The following is a 20,930-nucleotide window of genomic DNA, read 5'->3' on the forward strand; positions in this document are numbered from 1 at the left end:
GCTAGGGTAGAAGAGATATCTTTGAGGTCATCTTGCTTTAGGTCACTGTAAGACAAAGGGAACTTCAGAAGTCCAACCGATAGACTTTGATTGAGGGTACTTTGACAGAAAGTCAAAGCGTCTCTCCTGGTGCTCCAGAACTCCTCCATTGAACTTTCTGAGAAAACCTTTGTTGCTTCGAAAATTGGGAAGCACATCATCTCCATAATGGCTTCCATAGATATGACCAATCTCAGGAGGGAGCCTCTAATAGAGCATGAGGTGGGATAAAAAATTTCACACACAAGCTGCTACGAGCTCAAGATAGTACAAGACTGCAGGAACTAAGGATTGGGGAGCACCACTGTTCCAGAAATGCACCACCACGGATTGAGGGTCAATTCTATGATGCAGCATCCTCGAGCAAGCAGCCTCTCTGAGGTTCTTGGGCTTCTTACGGATCTTGGGTTCGAAAATATTTTCCAAAGAATCCAAAACAACAAACGCATTTTGGGTTGTCGTTTTAGCCTTGGCCTTCATTTTTGGATACTCCTTCTTTGGAGGGATAGCATGCGTAGAATAAGATAGTTCTTTGAAAACATTAACCCAGAAACCTCTAGGAACAACACTTGCAAATGCAACCTCAGAATCCATTATGGGCAGAAAGTTTCCCTTCTTTTTCCTGAAAAAACTAAAGATGAGAGATAAAACCTTGCTCGCCTTCTTTTTCTCTCGCTTTTCAAAAACAAAATAGACCAATAGGAGGGAAAAGCTTCAAGCCTTAAATGCATAACGTGTCTGGATTTTTGCGAAAGCCAAGTGCTTAATGGCAAGGACCTGCTTACACACGCGCCAGCTTAAATTGTTGCTACAATAAACCCCCGCGGATGAAGGGTGGCATCATTCCCGCTTCCCTAGAATACCTTTGGCTAATTCAACATTACTCGAGGGAAGTTCCTCAGGCAAATATTTTCTTTGATCGAGAGGATCGGTCAGAAATAATGATCATGCGGGGCTGAAACAGTATGGCGGAACTTAATATTTAAAGTGCGATATACCTAAATGTACGCATGGCTCTTTGCTCATATCCACTTCTCTCTTCAAGGTAACTGACAAGACCCTGGTATCCTGAAGACAATCCCATTCACATGATGCGAATTAATGGAGACATGACAGAAACATTGAAATTTGGGAAGGCATGAGCTCTAAGCATTGGACATTCGTCTGCCAAAATTCTGCTATAAGTATGTCTTTTCAGACATTCTTTTACCATATTGCAAGCTTTAACGACGGAGCTTCTGTAGAAATGGATACTCTTGTTAGGCTCGTCAGCAAGAAAGCGCAGGTCGCTTTTTTGGGAAACATTTCCGAGCGAAGGTTGCAGGGGATGATGCGCAGGAAGAACCCTTTAATAATAGCCACCATTAAATGGATACTTGGAGAAGATTTTGTTGGTAACCTAGATCGATATCGAGTGAATATGGACATCTACTCGTGATTCATAGCCTCTCTGCTGGATTGCGGTCAGTCTGGGGTGCTAGCGATGCAGTTGACTCAGGCTCTCTTTTTCGAGGATTACTTGGGTGGACTGGAGAATGTAGTTGCATACTATGTACCCTTCCGAGGGCTCCCTATGGCATCTGACTTGGAGCGATTCATCACACTCAATGAGGAGGTGGCTTGGCATCCACTCATCGGTGGGCTGAAAACCATGACGCTGTCCTCTCATCGGTATCAGGCCGAGCTTGCCACAGAATTTCTTCTGCGCATCCATTTGATAGTCCCGGTTCCGGAAGGCACAGACTGGTATATTGGATTCATGGACTATATCTTCCTGAGAATTTTAACGCCAGATCAGCAACTGAACTTGGTTGTCATTTTCATGCCCGAGGAGCTCGAGAGTGCCTCTGACTCATAATGGTTGGGGAAAGAAGAAAACTCTGACACTGACGAGGGAGAGACTAAAGAGAGCTGCTGAAGAGGTCACGAACTGTCAATTGGGATTTGAACAAAAGATTGCAGAAGGAGAGGCCAAGAGCCTACTCATTTTGTAACGAAAATATAAGAAGCTCTTAATATAATCGATTTTTGCTTTTCTCCTTTATCTGTTTTCTCTTCTTTCTCTATCTGCTTGCTTGATTCTAACTGGAAATAAATAAGATAAATAGACACTATATACATTATGAACATGATATACATTATATGCCTTAAAAAGGGAAGGGAACCCTTAATGAAAAGGTTTGAGGTGGAAACCATTAACCGGGATGGGGAGGGGGTCCCCATTCATGTCTTCTAACTCGAAAGCATTGAAACCTTTGCAACCTATAATGCGGAAAGGTCCCTCCCATAGGCAGTCGAACTTGGCGTGCTGACCAGGTTTCGCCATCCTCTCGTTATATTTCAATACGAGGTCTCTGAGGGCAAAAATTAGATTAGAACTCTTTTTACCGTCAAACCATCTTTTGATGACTTCCTGTCTGTCTTGGAGAGCCATGAAAGCTGCCTCCCTCGCTTCTTCTAGCTCCATAATCTCTACCAACCTTACGGCCATGGGGCCATTTTTGGCAACTTCCATTGATTCTAGCAATTGCAACGTCGGGATCTCTAGTGACATGGGGAAAAGTGCATATTTCCCATATACTAGCTTGTACAGGGAGTTTTTTAGAATCTGTTTGGGTGTTATGCGGTTTGCCCATAGTGCGCTTCTTAGGTGGTGGTGCCACTCCCTCTTGTATTCAGAACCTATCATTTTGATAAGTCTGATCAGGTTTTTGTTAGTGGATTCAGCAAGTCCATTCCCTTGAGGATAGTAGTTAGAAGAGGTTTTGAGATAAATACCTCTGTTGAGGGCGAATTGGGTAATTCGCGAACCTGTGAATGCACATGCATTATTTGATATAACGATTTTTGGGGGACCGTACTGGCACATCAGATCCTCTAGGAAAGCCAACACCTCGCTTTCTAATGAATTTCGTAAAGGAACGACTTCAGACTATCTGGTGAAATAATCAGTAGCAGTCAGGATCCACTTATGTCCGACTGAACTTGGGGGGTTGATCATTCCGATAAAATCAAGGCCCCATTGAGTGAAAGGCTCTTCCACTAACACGGTCCTGAGTGGCATTGCATATTTCTTACTTCTTCCTGTGTAATATTGACACTCTTTGCATCCCCTTACTAAATTGTGTGTATCTTTGAACATGGATGGCCAAAAATATCCAGCTTGGGTAATCTTGATAGCGGTTGTGGGTGCAGAGAAGTGGCCTCCTAAGGAGTCATAGTGAAACTCGTGTAGGATTTTATCAGCTTGGCTCTGGTCCACACAACGGAGCAGAACTCCATCAAAATTCCTTTTGAAAAAAGTTTCATCTATTAAGCGGTAACCGCTATTTTGGAGTCTGTAGAATCTCTTCTTAGCTGGGGGAAGATTTTTGGGAAAAAGCCCAGTCTTCATAAAATGCTTCTTTTCGTCAATCCAACTGTCACTAGGAACATCTGGCACAAACATAACCATTTCCTCTACGACTGCTTCATCATCACGGGGTTCACAGTCCTGCACTATATATTCACATAGGCCTCTCCCGCGAACAAGCTTTGTTGGCTTGATATCGACATCATATTCTAGAATCTTAGTGATCCAATTTGCCCTCTTTTCAGTGATGTCGCCCTCCATGATGTATTCCCTTACTGTGGGATGGGTTACGTACACTGTGATTTTATTACAGGTGATGAAATGCCTGAATTTCTTTAGTCCTTTTACGGCGGCTAAGGCCTGCTTTTCGACAAAGTTGTATTGGGCCTCATAATCCTTAAGAGTTTTTGAATGGAAAGTTATGGGATGCTCTCCTCCTTTTTGGACATCCTTTTGGGTTAGAACCATGGCGATGCTATGCTGACCAGAATAAATGTACATTATGAAATCCTTAGACATGTCTGGGTTAGACAATACGGAAGCAAAACAGATAACATTTTTTATTTCATCAAAAGCTTTTTTGGCTTCAGCAGTCCATTTGAAATGTATATCTTTTTTTAGCATGAGAGTCATGGGTCTTATTATTCCGGCAAAGTCAGAGATAAAATGACTAACAAAATTGACCTTTCCTAGAAAATATTGGACTCCCTTTTTATTGACCGGAAGGGGAAGGTCTTTAATAGCTTTGACCCAGTCTGGATCAATGGAGACACCCTCTTTTGAAACTATATGCCCAAGTAATTTTCCTTGAAGAACCCCAAAGATATGTTTTTTTGGGTTTAAGGAGATCCCAAATTCAAGACATTTTTGGAGGACTAACTCGAGATGATCAAAATGATCCTCCTGGTGTTTGGAAAACATAGTCAGGTCATCTAAGTATATTAAGATGATCTTATTAATTATCTCTTTGAAGGCTAAATCCATGGCCCTTTGAAAGGTTGCTCCATCATTTGACAATCCGAAAGGCATCTTTTGGTATGCAAACGTTCCCCACTTAGTAGTGAACATCGTCTTGTGCTGGTCCTCCGCTTTCACACTTACCTGGTTATATCCTGAGAAACCGTTGAGCATTGAGAACATTTCTGATCCGGCCACTATGCTCAGTAATTGTTCCATGGATGGCAGGGGATAGTGGTCTTTGAGTGACGCTCGATTCAGATCTCGGAAGTCCACACAGAGCCGGATATCTCCATTTTTCTTCCTAATAGGGACCAAATTTGACACCCATGTACTATGCTTTATGGGGTAAATAATCCTTGATTCGATCAACTTTTTCAGCTCTTGAGCCATGAGGGATTCAATTTTTGGGTTAATTGGTCTTTGCTTCTATCGGACTGGCTTAGCCTCATTTGCGAGCTCGATGGTATGTTGGATGATGTTAGGATCATAACCGCTTAAATCCTCATAAGACCAAGCCATGACACCTTCATATTCATCACAGTATCGGACCAACTTCTTTCTGTCTTCGGAGGAAACACCTTTTCCTACCTTGAGAATTCTTCCACTGTCGACTGACATCTCAACATAATCTTCTTTATTTGTTGTGAGCTTTCTCTTATCCTTTTTAGCATCCTCATGGTCAAACAGGTTCTCTAAGGTGATCAAACCATTAGGGAGCTTATTGGACTTTAACTGAATGACCTGATTCCCATAAGCTTCTTTTATCTTAGGTTGCAGCTGGTCGGAAAATTCTCCCGAGCTTTGGATGAACAAAGCAATTTGTTCATCACTTTCGAACACTTGCCAATATGTATCATTATCGAGAATAGCCAGGTGGACCACCACGCTGACTTCTTGGGAGCCGGTTAGGAAGTCCGTAGCAGGATCAAAATGTGCTCCTATGGTGGCCATTTGATCTGCTATGGTATTTAGTTTTCAAGGAATGCTTATGATATTGAAGGCATAGAAACTTTCTATTAGATCCCACACTCTAGCGTGGTAAGACCTCATGCGGACATGCTTAGCACTGGATATCCCTCAAACTTGATGAACCACTAGCTCAAAATCGCCAAGGACATTCAATTTTTTAATGCCCATCTTTTCTGCCATGTTCAAACCTTGAATCAGTCCTTCATACTTTGCTTCATTATTTTAGCATGCAAACTGCAACCGGAAAGGCTTTAGGATTTGGTCGCCCAAAGGGGGAGTGAGACAAACTCCCGCTCCGGAGCCCACCTTACATTTAGCGTCATCAAAGTGTAGGGTCCATAGTGGTGAAGACAACTGTTATTCAGAGAACGGATCCTTGGTAAGCTTTGGGATGATCTGATTTTCTTCAAAAATGCAATAGGTACCCAGGTCGATGGCATGGTAATTAGAGAAGGGGTTTGAATCTATGAACTCATTCAGGAAAGATTCTTGCTCAGGCGGAATCTCTCCCGTTACTTCTTCATCTTCTAAAAGCTCTACCACCTTTCGTTCATCATTGGATATAGAGGTGTGGGTAGGCTTGAAATTAATCAAGGCCTAGTCAGCTATGTGCTTAGCGTGAAGGGGTTGTGAAAGGATTTTCATCTTGGCGCCGTGTCGGGTACAGAGGATAAGATGGGACCAATCTAGGGACATATAGCCTCCTATTTTAACAGTAAAATCTTGAGAAAGACAGAGTCCAAAGACAGGGGGATATCTATGACTACTACTTCTTGGGACACTGTCACACTTGGACATGCAAATAATGTTAGGGGGAGGCTTTTGCTGAGACCTACCATCTGAACCCTGTTCCCATCGAGCTGTATGACTCCTTTATTCAAAGGATCATACCTGATGTTTAATACCTCGACAATTTGCTTAGGCATGACAATGGTGCTAGCCCCAGAATCTATCATGGAGTTATGCAAAAGTTTATCTCCAACTATAAGGGTAAGGTAGAAAACATTTGGCTTAGACTTACCTTCTCCTTGGGGAGCAGGGGGCGAGCTTTCATTTGTCAATACGGTTGGAGAGTGTGCTTTACCCGCTGTTGGTCAGGGATCTGTTCCGTCAGTCTGAAGGGATTGTGGAGTTACCGCACTTGCGTCCTTTTGGTCACGAGACAATGCCTCTCTTAGTCTATTCTTTTGCTCTGGGATACTCAGGAGATCCCACAGAGAGACATGAGTCAGGGCTTTCTTCAACTGTTCAACTACATCCAGCACTTGAGGCATGAGAACCTTTGGCTCTTTCAACTTATAAGGGATGAACTCTTTCCTCGGATAGGCAGAATTGATGACCGATGATTCCGAAAGCCTGTCCACAGGCATTGATCTCATATTGCTGGTGTCTTCCTCGGTCAAACGCCTTTTAGAGAGAAGATTGTAATTTGAGTGCACAAGAGGGGCTCCATCCTTTGGGATGATTACGCCATTGGTCAGTACTGCGTCCTCGTCCTCCATCCATGAAAAAAGCACATGGTCAGGGGCGATCTTTGCTTCTTTTTATAATGACATCCCTTGCATCTGAGCGACAAAAGCCACATTGTCCATACCCAGAGATGTATATGCAGATTCATTCGGTATCATGCCTGAGTTACTTTGTTCTGTAACCTTCTGCTGCAAATTCCCTCTTGGGCAATTCCTCGGAGTATGAGCATTGTTGCACAGGAAACACCAAGAGTTGGTGTCATCTGCCAAGTTATTTTGACCTACTGTCAGTTCTCTACTAGCGATTGGGTAGACAACCTGCAATGGATTAGGTACTGAGACTATTTGGCCATTCGGCAGAAGAGGTTTCTCAGTATGATGATTCGTATGTTGGTATGAAGGTCGGTTCCCTTGGAAATTTTGTTGAAAAGGGGGCTTGGCAGGCGAGACCTGGGCTCTTTTTAGGTTGACAATTTCATTGGAGAAGGATCTCAGGAGATTTTTCATATCACTAACTTCAGTAGCCAAAGAAGCGGTTTGAGGAGTAGGGAACGAGTACATAGACTGCAGAGTAGATGTATTGGGAGCGGCCTCTTCCACAACTTGGGAAGATATTTCAGGGAATATTGGCATTATAGGGCTAGGGGCTAGCTTTCCAGCGTCGATTAGGTTATTTTCAGCTTGGACTGCTATATCAAATGCTTGCGGAAGAGTATTACCTCTTAAAGATTGAATCACCACTAATATGTTAGAATTGAAAGCTTTTAGATAGAATACAAAAGCCATATCCGTCGGAGGATGAGCAGACGATGATATCCTCTGCCAGGTTCATTGAAACCTTAGATTAAAATCGGTTAATGCTTTGGTCGGAGCTCTCTTTATTGTAATGAGTTGGTGCATTAAAGACGATCTGTCAGCTTTATCTGAGAATCTTTGAAAGAAACGATCTCTTAGCTGATCCCAATCTCCTATAGTGTTGGGGCCTAAGGATTTGAACCAGTCCAAGGATTTTCCTTTGAAAGATGCTACGAGTAATCTCAGAGCTACATTCTGCTCAGTGATACCATGGACAGTGCAGACGGTAGCTACATCTTGCAAATGCTCCCCAGGGGTTTTATGACACTCTCCTGTGAACTTAGGAACGACCTTAAGCGCGGCTGCAGGGATGGCTCCACAAACCACGGGTGGAACTGGGGGAATGAGGGGGCTACCATTATCCCAAGTCACAAAGTTTCTAGGGGGAACTTGTGCCATCACAACGTGTATGATTGTGGGAAAACCTTGAGAGGATGAAACTGTGGTTGAATGGACGGTCACCAATGGAGGAAAAAGAAGGTGAGGGTTTAAAGTCGTCTGACTCCTGGTGACAGGCCTGTGACTCATAAACTAGCTCAGAAATATATTTTGAAGTAATTTTTCCCATCGGGTGTGCCAGAAAAAGAACTGTTCGCTCTAAATTTTACCTTGGAAATGAACAACCTTATGGGAAATTCAGTGACGGGGGACCTGTTATGCGGGTTCCACTGAATAACCTCCGGGATTGAGAGGCCGACTCTTCCTTATGGGTTTGGGGGGAAAAGGGGGAAGAAAGAAACATTAAGAACAGTAAATCTAGGCTATTGAGGCAATACGCCAGAGCTTTTAAAAGACATGAGCATACAAAATCCAAAAACATCTAACTTTCATAAAGCCCATTCAACAATCTACAAGTTTGGATCAGGAACATAACCAAGATACAATTAAATTTCTTTGCGACATAAGGAAATACTCATCATGCATTTACTAGATAACAAGTGCAGAACATAGTTTAATCGGCAAAATCTTAGATAGATATATTCCCAAAGTTATTGGAATTCTAATAGAACAACACAGAAAAGATCATCAAAGCATACTGAAAGAAGTATCATAAAGGCCACAGACACAATTTGTATAACCTTCTTCAGACAAATAGTAATAGTTTTTAAATGCTAAAATCTCTACTTAGTAAACTTAATTGTTCTTAAAAAAGTTCTGAACCCCTAGCATCAGGGAAAAAAACAGCATAAATAGAGCACCAGGCTCTGGAAAACAACTCCCAAAACACGCCAAAAAGGCATAACGTCCCTAAATAGAAAAAACATGTCATGTCGCCCTGAAGATCACACCCAGCAAAACGGCCCCTGGAACTCCACTTCTCACCTGCAACGGTCTTCATACTGCCACAAACCGAAAAGATTTCACTAACCGCGGACAAACTGCTAGAAAAAACTACAGAAATGCGAGTAACTGCTTGCTTACTGCACTAAAAGGTGGGCCTTGAAAAGGAAACCAGTCATCATGCCTTTCCATTTGTCACTATCGTGTTACTCCAAAAATTGGATGCCAAATACAGACCGAGGGAGTAACGCCATGCCGACAATTGTCCTACACGCCCTGCATTGCTGGCAAACTAAAGAGGCAAACCAAACAGGGGAGCCCAACGACAAACCTTAGACCGGGGGGTTTTAATGTGAACAACTAGTTTTTATGACTCACCACTGCTTCCACCTTCCGCACCACCCCCTGCACCCTGTTTTGCCAATTCTGTAGATAATTTTCGCATGATCGGCCTCCTGTATCTCAACTCCTCCGCCACTCTCTCCCCACCCTCCTATTGAATTTCATTCAATATCCATAATCTGGACAAAAACTGTCAACCCTTCCCATCCTCGCTTTGCATCATCTATAAAGCGGGCTCTGGCTTCATCACGATGGTGAAGGAATTGGATTTGTGAATGCCTCGCTCGCAACTCCCTATTCTCCTCAGGGATGCCTTCAGCAAGATTGAAACCCCATCCTAGCACAACCCATTCCAACAGGGACTCCAAATTTAACAAGTACTCTTTTGGAATGATTTTCTTCAACACTTTTTTCACCTCCTCACAGGTGTATCCCAGCTCTAGTCCCCACGCCATGATAAACGAGTAAATATCAGCTCTGCACCTGTATCGGTGGCCAAATAACCGCCACCTCTTCTCCCAAAACCAATTGAATTGCCTTTAAGAACATTGGATCTTTTGCCAGGAATATCTTCTCAAGCTTCTTGAGGGGGACGAGTCCTCAAAAAGCTGGCATAAGCTTGGAAGGTTCCAGAGTGAAATTGGCTTCCATTTCTATACTCGCTGAATAGTTGCAAAGAATTCCGATGAAATCTGTCCAAATTTTGGCTTCACCAACTTACCAACTTTGTTCATTAAAAGTGTGGGCATTTCAAAATTAGTATTCAATGCAAAGCACTCCACCATCACCGCCATTTCAGAGAGCATTTCACAATAAATGCTCATTAACTCGACCTTACACAGAAGATAAGTCGGTTGTCTGACAAGAAATTTGAATTGTTTGACGTACAAACTTGACAAGTAGTCTTAACTCCAGCTAACTATTTCTTTTTTGCAGTCACACCACCTCACTTCCCCTAGCGTGAGCTCACACGCATCATTCGACAACCCATCCACAATAACATTTCCTTCTCTCTTCACATGTGAGATGCAATAATTTTGGAAAGATTTCAACTTTTCACTTATATTATGTACATATTTATTCAATCTCTAGCATGGTGTGTTGCCTTTAATCAAGGCCTGGACTACAATTTGGGAATCACCCTCCAAGTGTACCTTCGCCACCCTCATATTTGTTTCCAGTTCAACTGCTAGTAAGGCCACCTGAGCCTCCACCTCATTATTAGTGCCATCTCGTAGCCTTCTTGCACCCGTATAGAGGATCTTTCCTTCATCATCACAAGCCACACATCCCGCACCTGAAATCCCTAGATTACCTTTTGAAGCCCCATCAAAATTTATTTTCACCCACCCTTTCTCTGGTTTTGACCATTCCACCGTCTCCCCATCCATAGGGACATTCACAGGATTAACCCTAAGGAACCCATGAATGGGTCGCATGGAGATAAATATTAATTAATTAATTAATTAATTAATTAATTAATTAATTATATAGTGAATTAATGCAATTAAGTGAATAATTAATATATAAATTATTTATTCCAACACTTACATTTTTGTATTATGTTTGAAAGCTCCTTTAAAAAAAAACCCTTTTTAAAATTTACCTTTCCTTGAAATCGGTAGTTTAAGGTAAGTACATTTTCTTTCATATTGATAGAATATGAATAAACCAACTTTTACTTAAATTTATAATAATAATAATAATTATTATTTCTTTTTTTTTGCTTGGTAAAAGGCCTAAGCCATATTTTATTAATTAATAAATATTATTACAATCTCCACTCAATGCAGGTGCCGGTAGGAAAGAGCGGAGAGGAGAAAACCTTCGACCTTGCCCGGGACCATAGGTCTAGTCAATGTCTATTTACATATAATCTTTAACAGATTCTACATTCTGGCTAATTAAAAGCCCTTCATAGGTAGCAACCTAGTTCCCTATTGCCATCTTTTACAAATTCTGCATTTTGGCTAATCAAAAAGCCCTCCATAGGTAGCATCCTAGTTCACTATTGTATCTTAGTTCACTTCTGCCAAATTTCTTAGTTCACTGCTGCCATATTTGCCATCTTCTGATTATCCTGTAAAAACATATTTTCAAAACAATCCTTCTGCAAAACCACTTTGTTAATTGTTAGTGCCAAAGATGAGGAGCCAATATTATTTCTGCATACTTACCCCTGTTGTTATTATAGCCTAGGTTTCTTTCATATTAAGTCAGCATCAGAAATTGTTGGCCATACTATAAAAGATTACCCAGTCTACAATAATATTGAGGGTATAAACACTTGTCAGCAAAGGGCTGATAATAACACAACCTATCTAGCATGTACTTCATGCTCTTACCATGGTACTCGAGACTTGTATATGTTTTAAATGTTGAAGTAAACCAATATGCCAGATTTACTAAAGTACTCCCTGTTACTGTATTTTAGTATGTGCCTGATTCAAAAAACATTTGTATTCTAAACTTCACTTATTTAGTGTAACTATATGATTTGAAATTGTCAACAAGTAAGTATCTATTCGTGTGACAAGAAGGTGGGATCATCAGCATAACGTTCACAATCAGAGGCATGGAAAAAAAGTTATCTTGATACTTGATGAGGTTATCGGTAGAGCCTATGTTGATATCGGATGAAGCAGACACTTGTTGGTTGAGTCATTGGGTCATCAGAAAGCATTATTCTATATTACCTGGATACCCGATGTATTGGGTGGCAAAGGCATTGTTATCGGCTAGACTTACTTTGATGAGGCGCTACCTAAAGTGAGTCATCAGGGTAACTTAAGCCATCGGGAGAGATGTTTCAGGTTATGTCGATACCCAATGAGGAAGACAAGTCAGGCATAGAGAAGGAGGCTATTAGAATGCCTTACTCGAATGAAGGAGAATGCAGAGCGGATATTTTGAATTCATCAGGATATCGGTCAACATAGGAAATGACTACCCCGATACTTGATAGGGTGAATATCATGGCGGATGGGAATGAGGTTTCATCGAGATAGCCTACACCGAAAGAAGTGACTAATAGAGCACCAAGGTGAAGTCATCAGGATGATATCGACTATTAAGAGGGAGACATTTTCCACTATGTCGATACCTGATGAGGAAGTTGAGGTAGTTGTTAGCAGCAAACCTCATCGAGGGAGCATAAGCCGATAGACCTAAAGACAGACAAGCTGGAGCCTAATGTCATCGGGTCATCAAAGAAACATAGGATATCCCAACACCCGATAATCTTTGCAACACAATGAACAAAAATGAGGTTTCATCGGGGAAGCATATGCCAAAAGTTACCCCAATACCCGATGAGGTTATCAGTAGAACCTATGTTGATATCGAATGGAGTGGGCACTTGTTGGCGGTGTCATCGAAAAGCATACTACCTCGATACTAGATGGACTGGGTGATAAAGGCAGGTGAGTCGTCGGGGTAACTTAAGCCATCAGAGAGAGGTGTTTCGGGTTATGTCGGTACCCGATGAGGAAGACAAGCCGAGCACAAAGATCGACACAACGTTCACTATCGAAAACACGGAGAAAAAGTTACCCCAATACTCGATGAGGTTATCGACAGAACCTATGTTGATATTGGATGGAGCGGGTACTTGTTGGCGGTGTCATCAGGCCATCAGAAATCATATTACCCTGATACCCGATGGACTAGGTGACAAAGGCAAGTGAGTCATCGGGGTAACTTAAGCCATCGGGGAGAGGTATTTCAGGTTATGCCGGTACGCGACGAGGAAGACAAATCAAGCACAAAGATCGACATAGAGTTCACTATCGGAAACATGAAGAAAAAGTTACCTCGATACTCGATGAGGTTATCGGCATAACCTATGCTGATATTAGATGGAGCGGGCACTTGTTGGCAGTGTCATCAGAAAGCATATTACCCTGATACCTGATGGATTAGGTGACAAAGGTGGGTGAGTCATCGAGGTAACTTAAGCCATCGAGGAGAGGTGTTTCGGGTTATGACGACACCCGATGAGGAAGACAAGCCGAGCACAGAGATCGACATAGCGTTCATTATTAGAAACACGAAGAAAAAGTTACCCCGATACCCGATGAGGTTATCGGCAAAACGTATGTCGATATCAGATGGAGCGGGCACTTGTTGGCGGTGTCATCGGGTCATCAGAAAGCATATTACCACAATACCCGATGGACTAGGAGACAAAGGCAGGTGAGTCATCGGGGTAACTTAAGCCATCGGGGAGAGGTGATTCAAGTTATACCGATACTCGATGAGGAAGACAAGTCAAGCACAAAGAAGGAGGCTATCAGAATGACTTACACCGATGAAGGCGAACACGAAGCAAATGTTTTGAAGTCATCAAGATATTGGTCAGTGTAGGAAATAGCTACCCCGATACCCGATAGGATGAATATCATGGCAGATGGAGATGATGTTTATTGGGATAGCCTACACCGAAAGAAGTGACCAAAAGAGCACCAAGATGAAGTCATCAGAATGACATCAACTATTCAGAAGAATACATTTTCCGTTACGCCGATACTCGATGAGGAAGCTGAGGTAGTTGTTAGGAGGAAACCTCATTGGGGGAGCATAAGCCAATAGACCTAAAGATAGACAAGCTGGAGCCCAATGTCATCGGGTCATCGAAAAAACATAGGATGTCCCGACACTCGATACGCTTTGCAACATGATGAACAAAAAGGAGGTTTCATCGGGGAAGCGTATGTCGATAGACCGGAGAAGTAAAAAGATGCACAAGTATGAGGGCGATGTTATTGGGTCATTGGAGAAACATAAAATGATTTGTTCTAATACCCGATGAGGTGACCCGATGTACCAAACGAGATGCGAACTACGAAGGAGGACTCATTAGAATAATTTTTAACCATCGGAGGAACATATTTGGAACTATGTCGAAACCCGACAGTCTACATAGAGAGTTACATATTTCAACCTCTGTATATATAGATGTCTATATATACAAATATTTATGTATATCTCTATGCAATTTTGAAATGTGTATATGTTTGTGTGTGTATATACATATATACTTGTATGTTGTTTTGTATATATGCATATATTTGTATGTATATAACCCTATATGCATACCAACATACTTTGTGTATATTTGTTTGCTCTACTCTAGGAATATTATTTATAGGTATATATATATATGATTATATGCACATAATCTGTATATGTGTTCGTGCGTATCTATATATATAGTTATATATGTATATGTGCGCATCTATATATGTATCTGCTACCATATATATGCACCTATGCATATATAATTATATAAATACAAATATATACATACATATATACCGCTATCTGAGCATACACATATGTATACCTTCCAATAGGTGTGTGAATGTGCTGCGAATGTGTTGTTTTTAGGACTATGTCTAAATCTCTGCCTGCCTATGAGTATCCTGGTATGATTGCTTGTATGTTAATGATGTGGTTCTATTTGTTCCATCTGCCCCTAAATTAGCTAGCTTATCTGCCAATGTGTTAAGTTCCCTACATATGCGATTGAACGTGTAATCTAAGAAGCTTTCCATTAGAAAAAGGGCTCTATCCAATAAACTTCTGAGCTCCCAATTTGGCATTGTCTTGGTCCTCATTGCATTAACTATGATGGTCGAGTCCCCTTCTATTTCCAATTTGGATATTTTTAGTTGTTTGCATAGGTTTAAACCCTCTATTAAACTCAACAATTCTGCCTTATTGTTAGTGCAATGCCCTAGATATCGGGAACTCGATCCAATACATATCTCTTCATGTGAGTGGATTATACATCCTGCCCCTGCCTCCCCTGGATTTCCTTTGGACACTCCATCAAAATTGAGTTTGCACCATCCAGTCTCCGGGGGCACCCATTTGCATGCTTTTCTATCATCGGTCTTGTCTCTGTTCCCCTTCCCAAAGAAATGAGGGATTTTAATCCCCTTCCACTACTTTTTGATGTAGTTATCCCAGTCTGTAATGTCTTATCATGTTGTGGAATGGTCGTATTCCTATTATTAGAGGTATCTGTGATGGAAGCTTCTATTTTTGCTATCAAATTTTCTACCTTCATTTTTGTCTCTTGGAAGATTCTCCTGTTCCTCTCCTTCCAGATCTCCTAGATTACTATTGTTGGGATGCATATCCATAAATTGTGGAAAATGCTATTCCTTTTGATGATTGGTCAACTTTTGAGCCAATCCTTTAGGTAAGGGATGAGGGCACCTGACCAACCTAGTTGTGCCATTAGCCAATACCAACATTTTTGTGTGTAGTTACAGGTTGTGAATATGTGATCATTTGTTTCCTCATCTTTCTTGCATAAGAAATAAATTGAGGGTCCTTCATAACCTCTAAGTTTAAATTGCTCCACAGTTAGAACCTTCCCCTGGAATGCCGCCCATGTAAAGAAGCTAACTTTTGGGAGGTCGAATTTGTCCCAACATATTGTGCTAGGGATATTGTCCTTGATATCGTTTGCCTCATCATATATGGTTTTGAAACCATCTTTCCAGTTGTATTGTCCATCCTTTGATCTCGACCATATAAGCTCATCTGGCCCAGATCTGAGTGTTATTATTCTGCCCTCAAGAATTTGCAACTACTCTCGGACTTTGTTGTCCACCAAGAATGGGAGCATGTTTTTCCATTTCCATCCCATTGTCGATTCTGGTGCCAATGTCGTATAATCCCTTACATGATTACCCCATAAATATTTCATTTGGTCTTTTATGCCAGTTGTGTTCATTAGACTGTCTATTGAGGGGTAACCCCCCAGGAATCTTCCCAGAATAAGGTGGTTTTACCATCGCGAATATCCCAGGATAGGTGGTTCACTATGAGCGATCAACTTTCTTTTATAAAGTTCCAGATTCTAGACCCCTTGGGTGGATTTGTTTCCCTAAATACTGCCTCTCTCTGATTTTGTGATGTGTATTTGCTCCTAAGGATTCTGGCCCATTTGGCTTCTGAGGATGTGTACATTCTCCATGCCATTTTTTCCCCTAAAGCCTTATTTTGCCATAGTAATTTTCTTTTTCCCATGCCTCCATCACTCTTTTCTCGACATATCTTTTCCCATGATATCAGTTTCATTTTGTTTTTGTCCTCTGCACCATTCCAATAGAAATCTCTAATTATTTGAGTTAGTTTCTTATATGCCCCTTTTGGAAGTGGTGTACATGATAGAAGATAAATAGGCATTGCTGCTAATACTGTTTTTATGCAGGTTAATCTTCCTGCCCCTGTCAGCCACAAGGCTTTCTAAGATGACAACTTCTTCCTCACTTTTTCAATCAAGGGTTCCCAAAGTTTATTGGTTCTGATACCTTTGTCCAGAGACATCCCCAAATACAAGATTGGTAGATGACCTATTTTGTACCCTAGATACAAAGCTATCATGTATTCCTCCTGTGCTTCCATATTAAAGAAGGATATTTCTAATTTCTCCCTGTTTACCATCTCTCCTGAAGCTAACCCATAAGATTGTAATTTGTTCTTAATTTCCTTGGCTTCTTTTAGCCGTCCTTTCCCCATAATCATTGTGTTGTTAGCAAACTGTTGATGGGTACATGGTTCTACCCCACTAGTGATTTGAATCCTTGTTAGTCTGCTAGACCTCCGTGATGCATCCAGGCTTCTACCTAAGGCTTCAGACATAATTATAAATAAGAATGGGGATAAAGAGTCACCTTGTCTGAGTCCCCTGGATACTTCAAAGAAGCCTTCTGGTTTCCCATTTAGTAAGATAGAGAATCTAGGGTTTGATATACAGAAGTAAACCCAACTAATCCATTATTTGTTAAAGCCAAAGGCCTTCATGCAGCTACAAAGTAAATACCAATCCACTTTGTCATAAGCCTTTTTGATATCTAATTTTATCAGCATATTAGGTTGCCCTTAGAACTGACAGGAGTGGATGGCTTCCTGTACAATAATAATTCCATCCAAAATTGATCTATTGGGTACAAAGCCTATTTGTTCTTCTGATATTATGGCAGGAAGTAGTTTTTTTAGTCTATTGGTCATGACTTTAGCTAGTAGTTTATAAGTCATGTTACATAGAGCAATGGGTCTGAATTCTTCCCACTTTGAGGGATACTCCTTTATTTGGAATTTAGGGAAAAAAGGTATTATTGATCTCTTTTAGGAATTTCCCTACATTGCAGGCGGATTCCAAGGCATTAGTAACCTCGTCCCCTAAGACGTGCCAACATTTCTGAAAAAAACTAACAGGGAAGCCATCCGGTCCAAGGGCTTTGTCTCCCTGAAATTGTGCCAAAGCCATTTTAACTTCTTCATGGGTGATATTGGAGTTTAACATTTTATTATCACCCTCTGTTATTAGTTTGGGTGTGTTATTTAATAAGATTCTATTGTTAGGGAGGTCTGATTGTTCCCAGTTGTTGAGGATATTTTCAAAATACTTGGTTGCATCTTTTGCGATCAGATCTTGATCCGTAATGATCTGATCACTGTCATTGGTAATTTGAGTAATCTTATTTGCTGCCCTTTTCATTTTGACACTGCTGTGAAATTTTTTGGTGTTTCTGTCTCCATCTTCTAACCATGTCTTTCGAGATTTCTATTTCCAGTATATCTCTTCTCTGGCCAGAATGCCTTCATATTCACATAAAAGCATTTTCTCAGCCTCGTATGTTTCAGAGGTCATCCCGTTTTGCATCACATCAGTGTTTATTATCTCTAGCTCTTTCTTAATTCTTGACTTCTCCTCAAAGATGTTTTGAAATGTCTTTTTGTTCCAATCTAATAATTTATGCTTAATCTTCCAAGGGGTTGAGCTCAATTGGTTAAAATACTGGGTTCTCACTGTGGAGACCCAAGTTCAATTCCCAATAGGGACATCTAAAATGAATTCTAAGCTGTGACTCTTGGCCTTCCATAAAAATGGGGAAGGTATAGGGTCAATCTAATCAAACATCATAATAATAATAATAATAAAAATAATAATAATAATAATAATTCAAAATACTGCGGCTTCGGCCTATTACCTACCAAATTAAAAATCAATCCAAGGGGTTGAGCTTAACTGGTTAAAACACTGGGTTCTCACTGTGGAGACCCAAGTTCAATTCCCAATAAGGACATCTAAAGTGGAATTCTAAGCTGTGACTCTTGGCCTTCCATAAGATGGAGAAGGTCTTGGGTCAATCTAATCAAACATAATAATAATAATAATAATAATAATACAAAATATTGCGGCTTCGGCCTATTACATACCAAAAAAAATAAAAAATAATGCTTAATCTCTTTCAGCTTGGAGACCAGACAGTACATTTTTGATCCTACAAAGACACTCTCCTTCCACCATTTTTGTATGTTGGGGAGGAAGTCTTCATGTGTAAACCACATTCTTTCGAACTTGAAGGGACACCCAATTTGCTTTGTTTCCCCCATAAGTTCTAAAAGTACTGAGTAGTGATTAGAGCCTGACCATGGTAATACTGTAGTTTTTAGTTCTGTTATAAGATTGGTTAGATCTCCTTTAAAGAAAAATCGATCAAGTGTTTCTACAATGTTGGAGAAATCTTTTCTTTTGTTATTCCATGTGTGAAAACCCTTCTCAGTTCTGATTTCAAGTAAGTTATTGTTATTTATCCAGTTTGCGAAGTCTCTCTGTGGTTGTTTGATGGTTTTTATACCACTGCTTTTATCAAATGAATATAAGATGGTGTTGAAATCACCACCTATGATGATGTGTTTTTCATTCTGAGTATTTAAATAGTGTTCAATTTCCCGCCACACTAATCTCTTTTTATCTATTAGAATTGGGCCATAAACATTAATAATAGTAAATTCAAGATTTAAACTAAGGGCTCTTACTTTGCCCGCCATCCAATTTTGCATCTTGGTTTGACATGTGAATGTAACTGCATTTTTTCTCCATATTATACCCAGTCCCCTCGATACCCTTGTAGATTCCACTGCTTCCATCTGCCATTGGGTGAATTTTCTACTAAAATTGTTCATATCAGTCTTGCCTAGTTTTGTTTCTTGTATCATAACTAGGTCCATAGCAGATTTTAGAATGCTTCGCTTAATCAGACTTTGTTTGTTAGGGGCTCCCAAACCCCTAACATTACATGTAAGTATGTTTATACCTCTACGAGGGGGAGGGGAGATTTTCCTTGCCCCAACAATTTTGTGATTTTGGCTTGCCCCTCTGCATCCCCGTCCATCTTCCTTTTGTCTAAAAAAGACTTCCGACCTCTTTTGTTGCTCATGGATTTGCCACAGTCAGGAGTTAATTTCTCACCTCCAATTTGGAGGATACCCCTGTTCTGTGGGTTGGTTGAGTTCTTGTCTAATATTATGTTATTTTCCCCTTCCTGCATACTAATCAGTTCATTTATAATGAATTCTCTCTCCTCATTTGCATTCAATCCTTCCACAATAGGGGATTCCTCCAGAGTGGGAGAAACTATGATGTTTTCCTCATGAGCAACTTCAGTCGGGTTGTTGTTTAATGAGCAGGGTTTGAAGGGGGGTCCGATCATATTCTGGATTGGGGACAATGACATTGTTTGCCCTATTTGTCGGAGTATCAATGAATAACTCCTCGACACATTCTTCAATTAATTTCCCCATTAGGTGTTCTATGACATTGTTAAGTTCTGCTTGAATTCTTTCCTCATTACCATAAGCAGGAGTTTCATTGTTATGTTCAACTCTGTCTGGATTGTTACGTAAGACTGGGGAAGGAGGGGGGATTGGGATATTAACAATCTCTTTCTAACCAATGTTTATAATAAAGCTGCCCCTGTCATTGTTAAATTGAATATCTATTATGTCTTTCGATGCTCTGTGGTTATCTCTTACCTTAACCTGAGACTTCTGTAAATTAGGGTTCGATCTTTTGTAGTATGCTAAATTTTCAGAGATCGGGCAATATACCATACCGGTTTTAGGATGTAATTACCATCTACTATCTCTAGGGTTATGTTTTTTAGATTTTCCATGCTCTTATTTACTTCTATTAACAGTTTTATATCAGATTTATCTGACCAATTTTTTTCTACGGCTATGAATTTGCCCAGTTTGTCCCCAATTTCTATAAGAATTTTGGCATGCATTAATTCAACAGGAACATTATGAATTTCTACCCATTTCGATACTGTTTTGAATTCATATCTATTAGCATCGAATTTAGGTTGCCATTCAATAAAATTGAAATTTGCACCTTTGTAAAAAATACATTATTCATGCAATAGCTTAGGTTTCAGGGATTTTTTGTTACATTCAATGTATAGAAAACTATTAGCTAGGGTAGTGATACTTACCTGCCCGTGGAATGTTTTTTTCCACCATTCAACTATTTATGCGAGAGGTTGATCATTCCTTCCCCATTTTGCAAAGAGCTTGTGATCTCTGCAGTAGTGTCTCAATTCCATGGCTTCCCTGGGAGTCGGGATCTTAATACAATTCGGGTTGGGAGTTATCAATTTTAGGGCACCCTCGCTCCTTGTTGCCTTAAGAGCATTCTTGCTTTCATGGTGAAGCGAGTTCCCCATCCTTGATGCAAGCTTTAGGTTAGTTATATTAGGGCACTGGTATAACATTGCCTTTCCTCTATCCTTGGAAGGTCCTTTGTAACCCTCCGTATGATAGGTATGTGGTTGAGAGATCCGCTGTGGCTTTTAAAG

General features: G+C 40.6%; 1 protein-coding gene across 1 annotated transcript; it reads right to left on the minus strand.

Moving 5' to 3' along the window:
- Window positions 1-2,022: 2,022 nt before the first annotated feature.
- Window positions 2,023-2,728, minus strand: LOC131876636 (uncharacterized). Its single transcript, XM_059222079.1, has 2 exons — window positions 2,240-2,728; window positions 2,023-2,124 (listed from the first exon to the last, which is right to left on the minus strand). Exons 1-2 carry the CDS (start codon window positions 2,726-2,728, stop codon window positions 2,023-2,025), a joined length of 591 nt encoding a protein of 196 aa, XP_059078062.1.
- Window positions 2,729-20,930: the final 18,202 nt, after the last annotated feature.

Source organism: Cryptomeria japonica, chromosome 6 (genome assembly GCF_030272615.1).
Source record: "Cryptomeria japonica chromosome 6, Sugi_1.0, whole genome shotgun sequence".
Taxonomy (NCBI): Eukaryota; Viridiplantae; Streptophyta; class Pinopsida; order Cupressales; family Cupressaceae; genus Cryptomeria; species Cryptomeria japonica.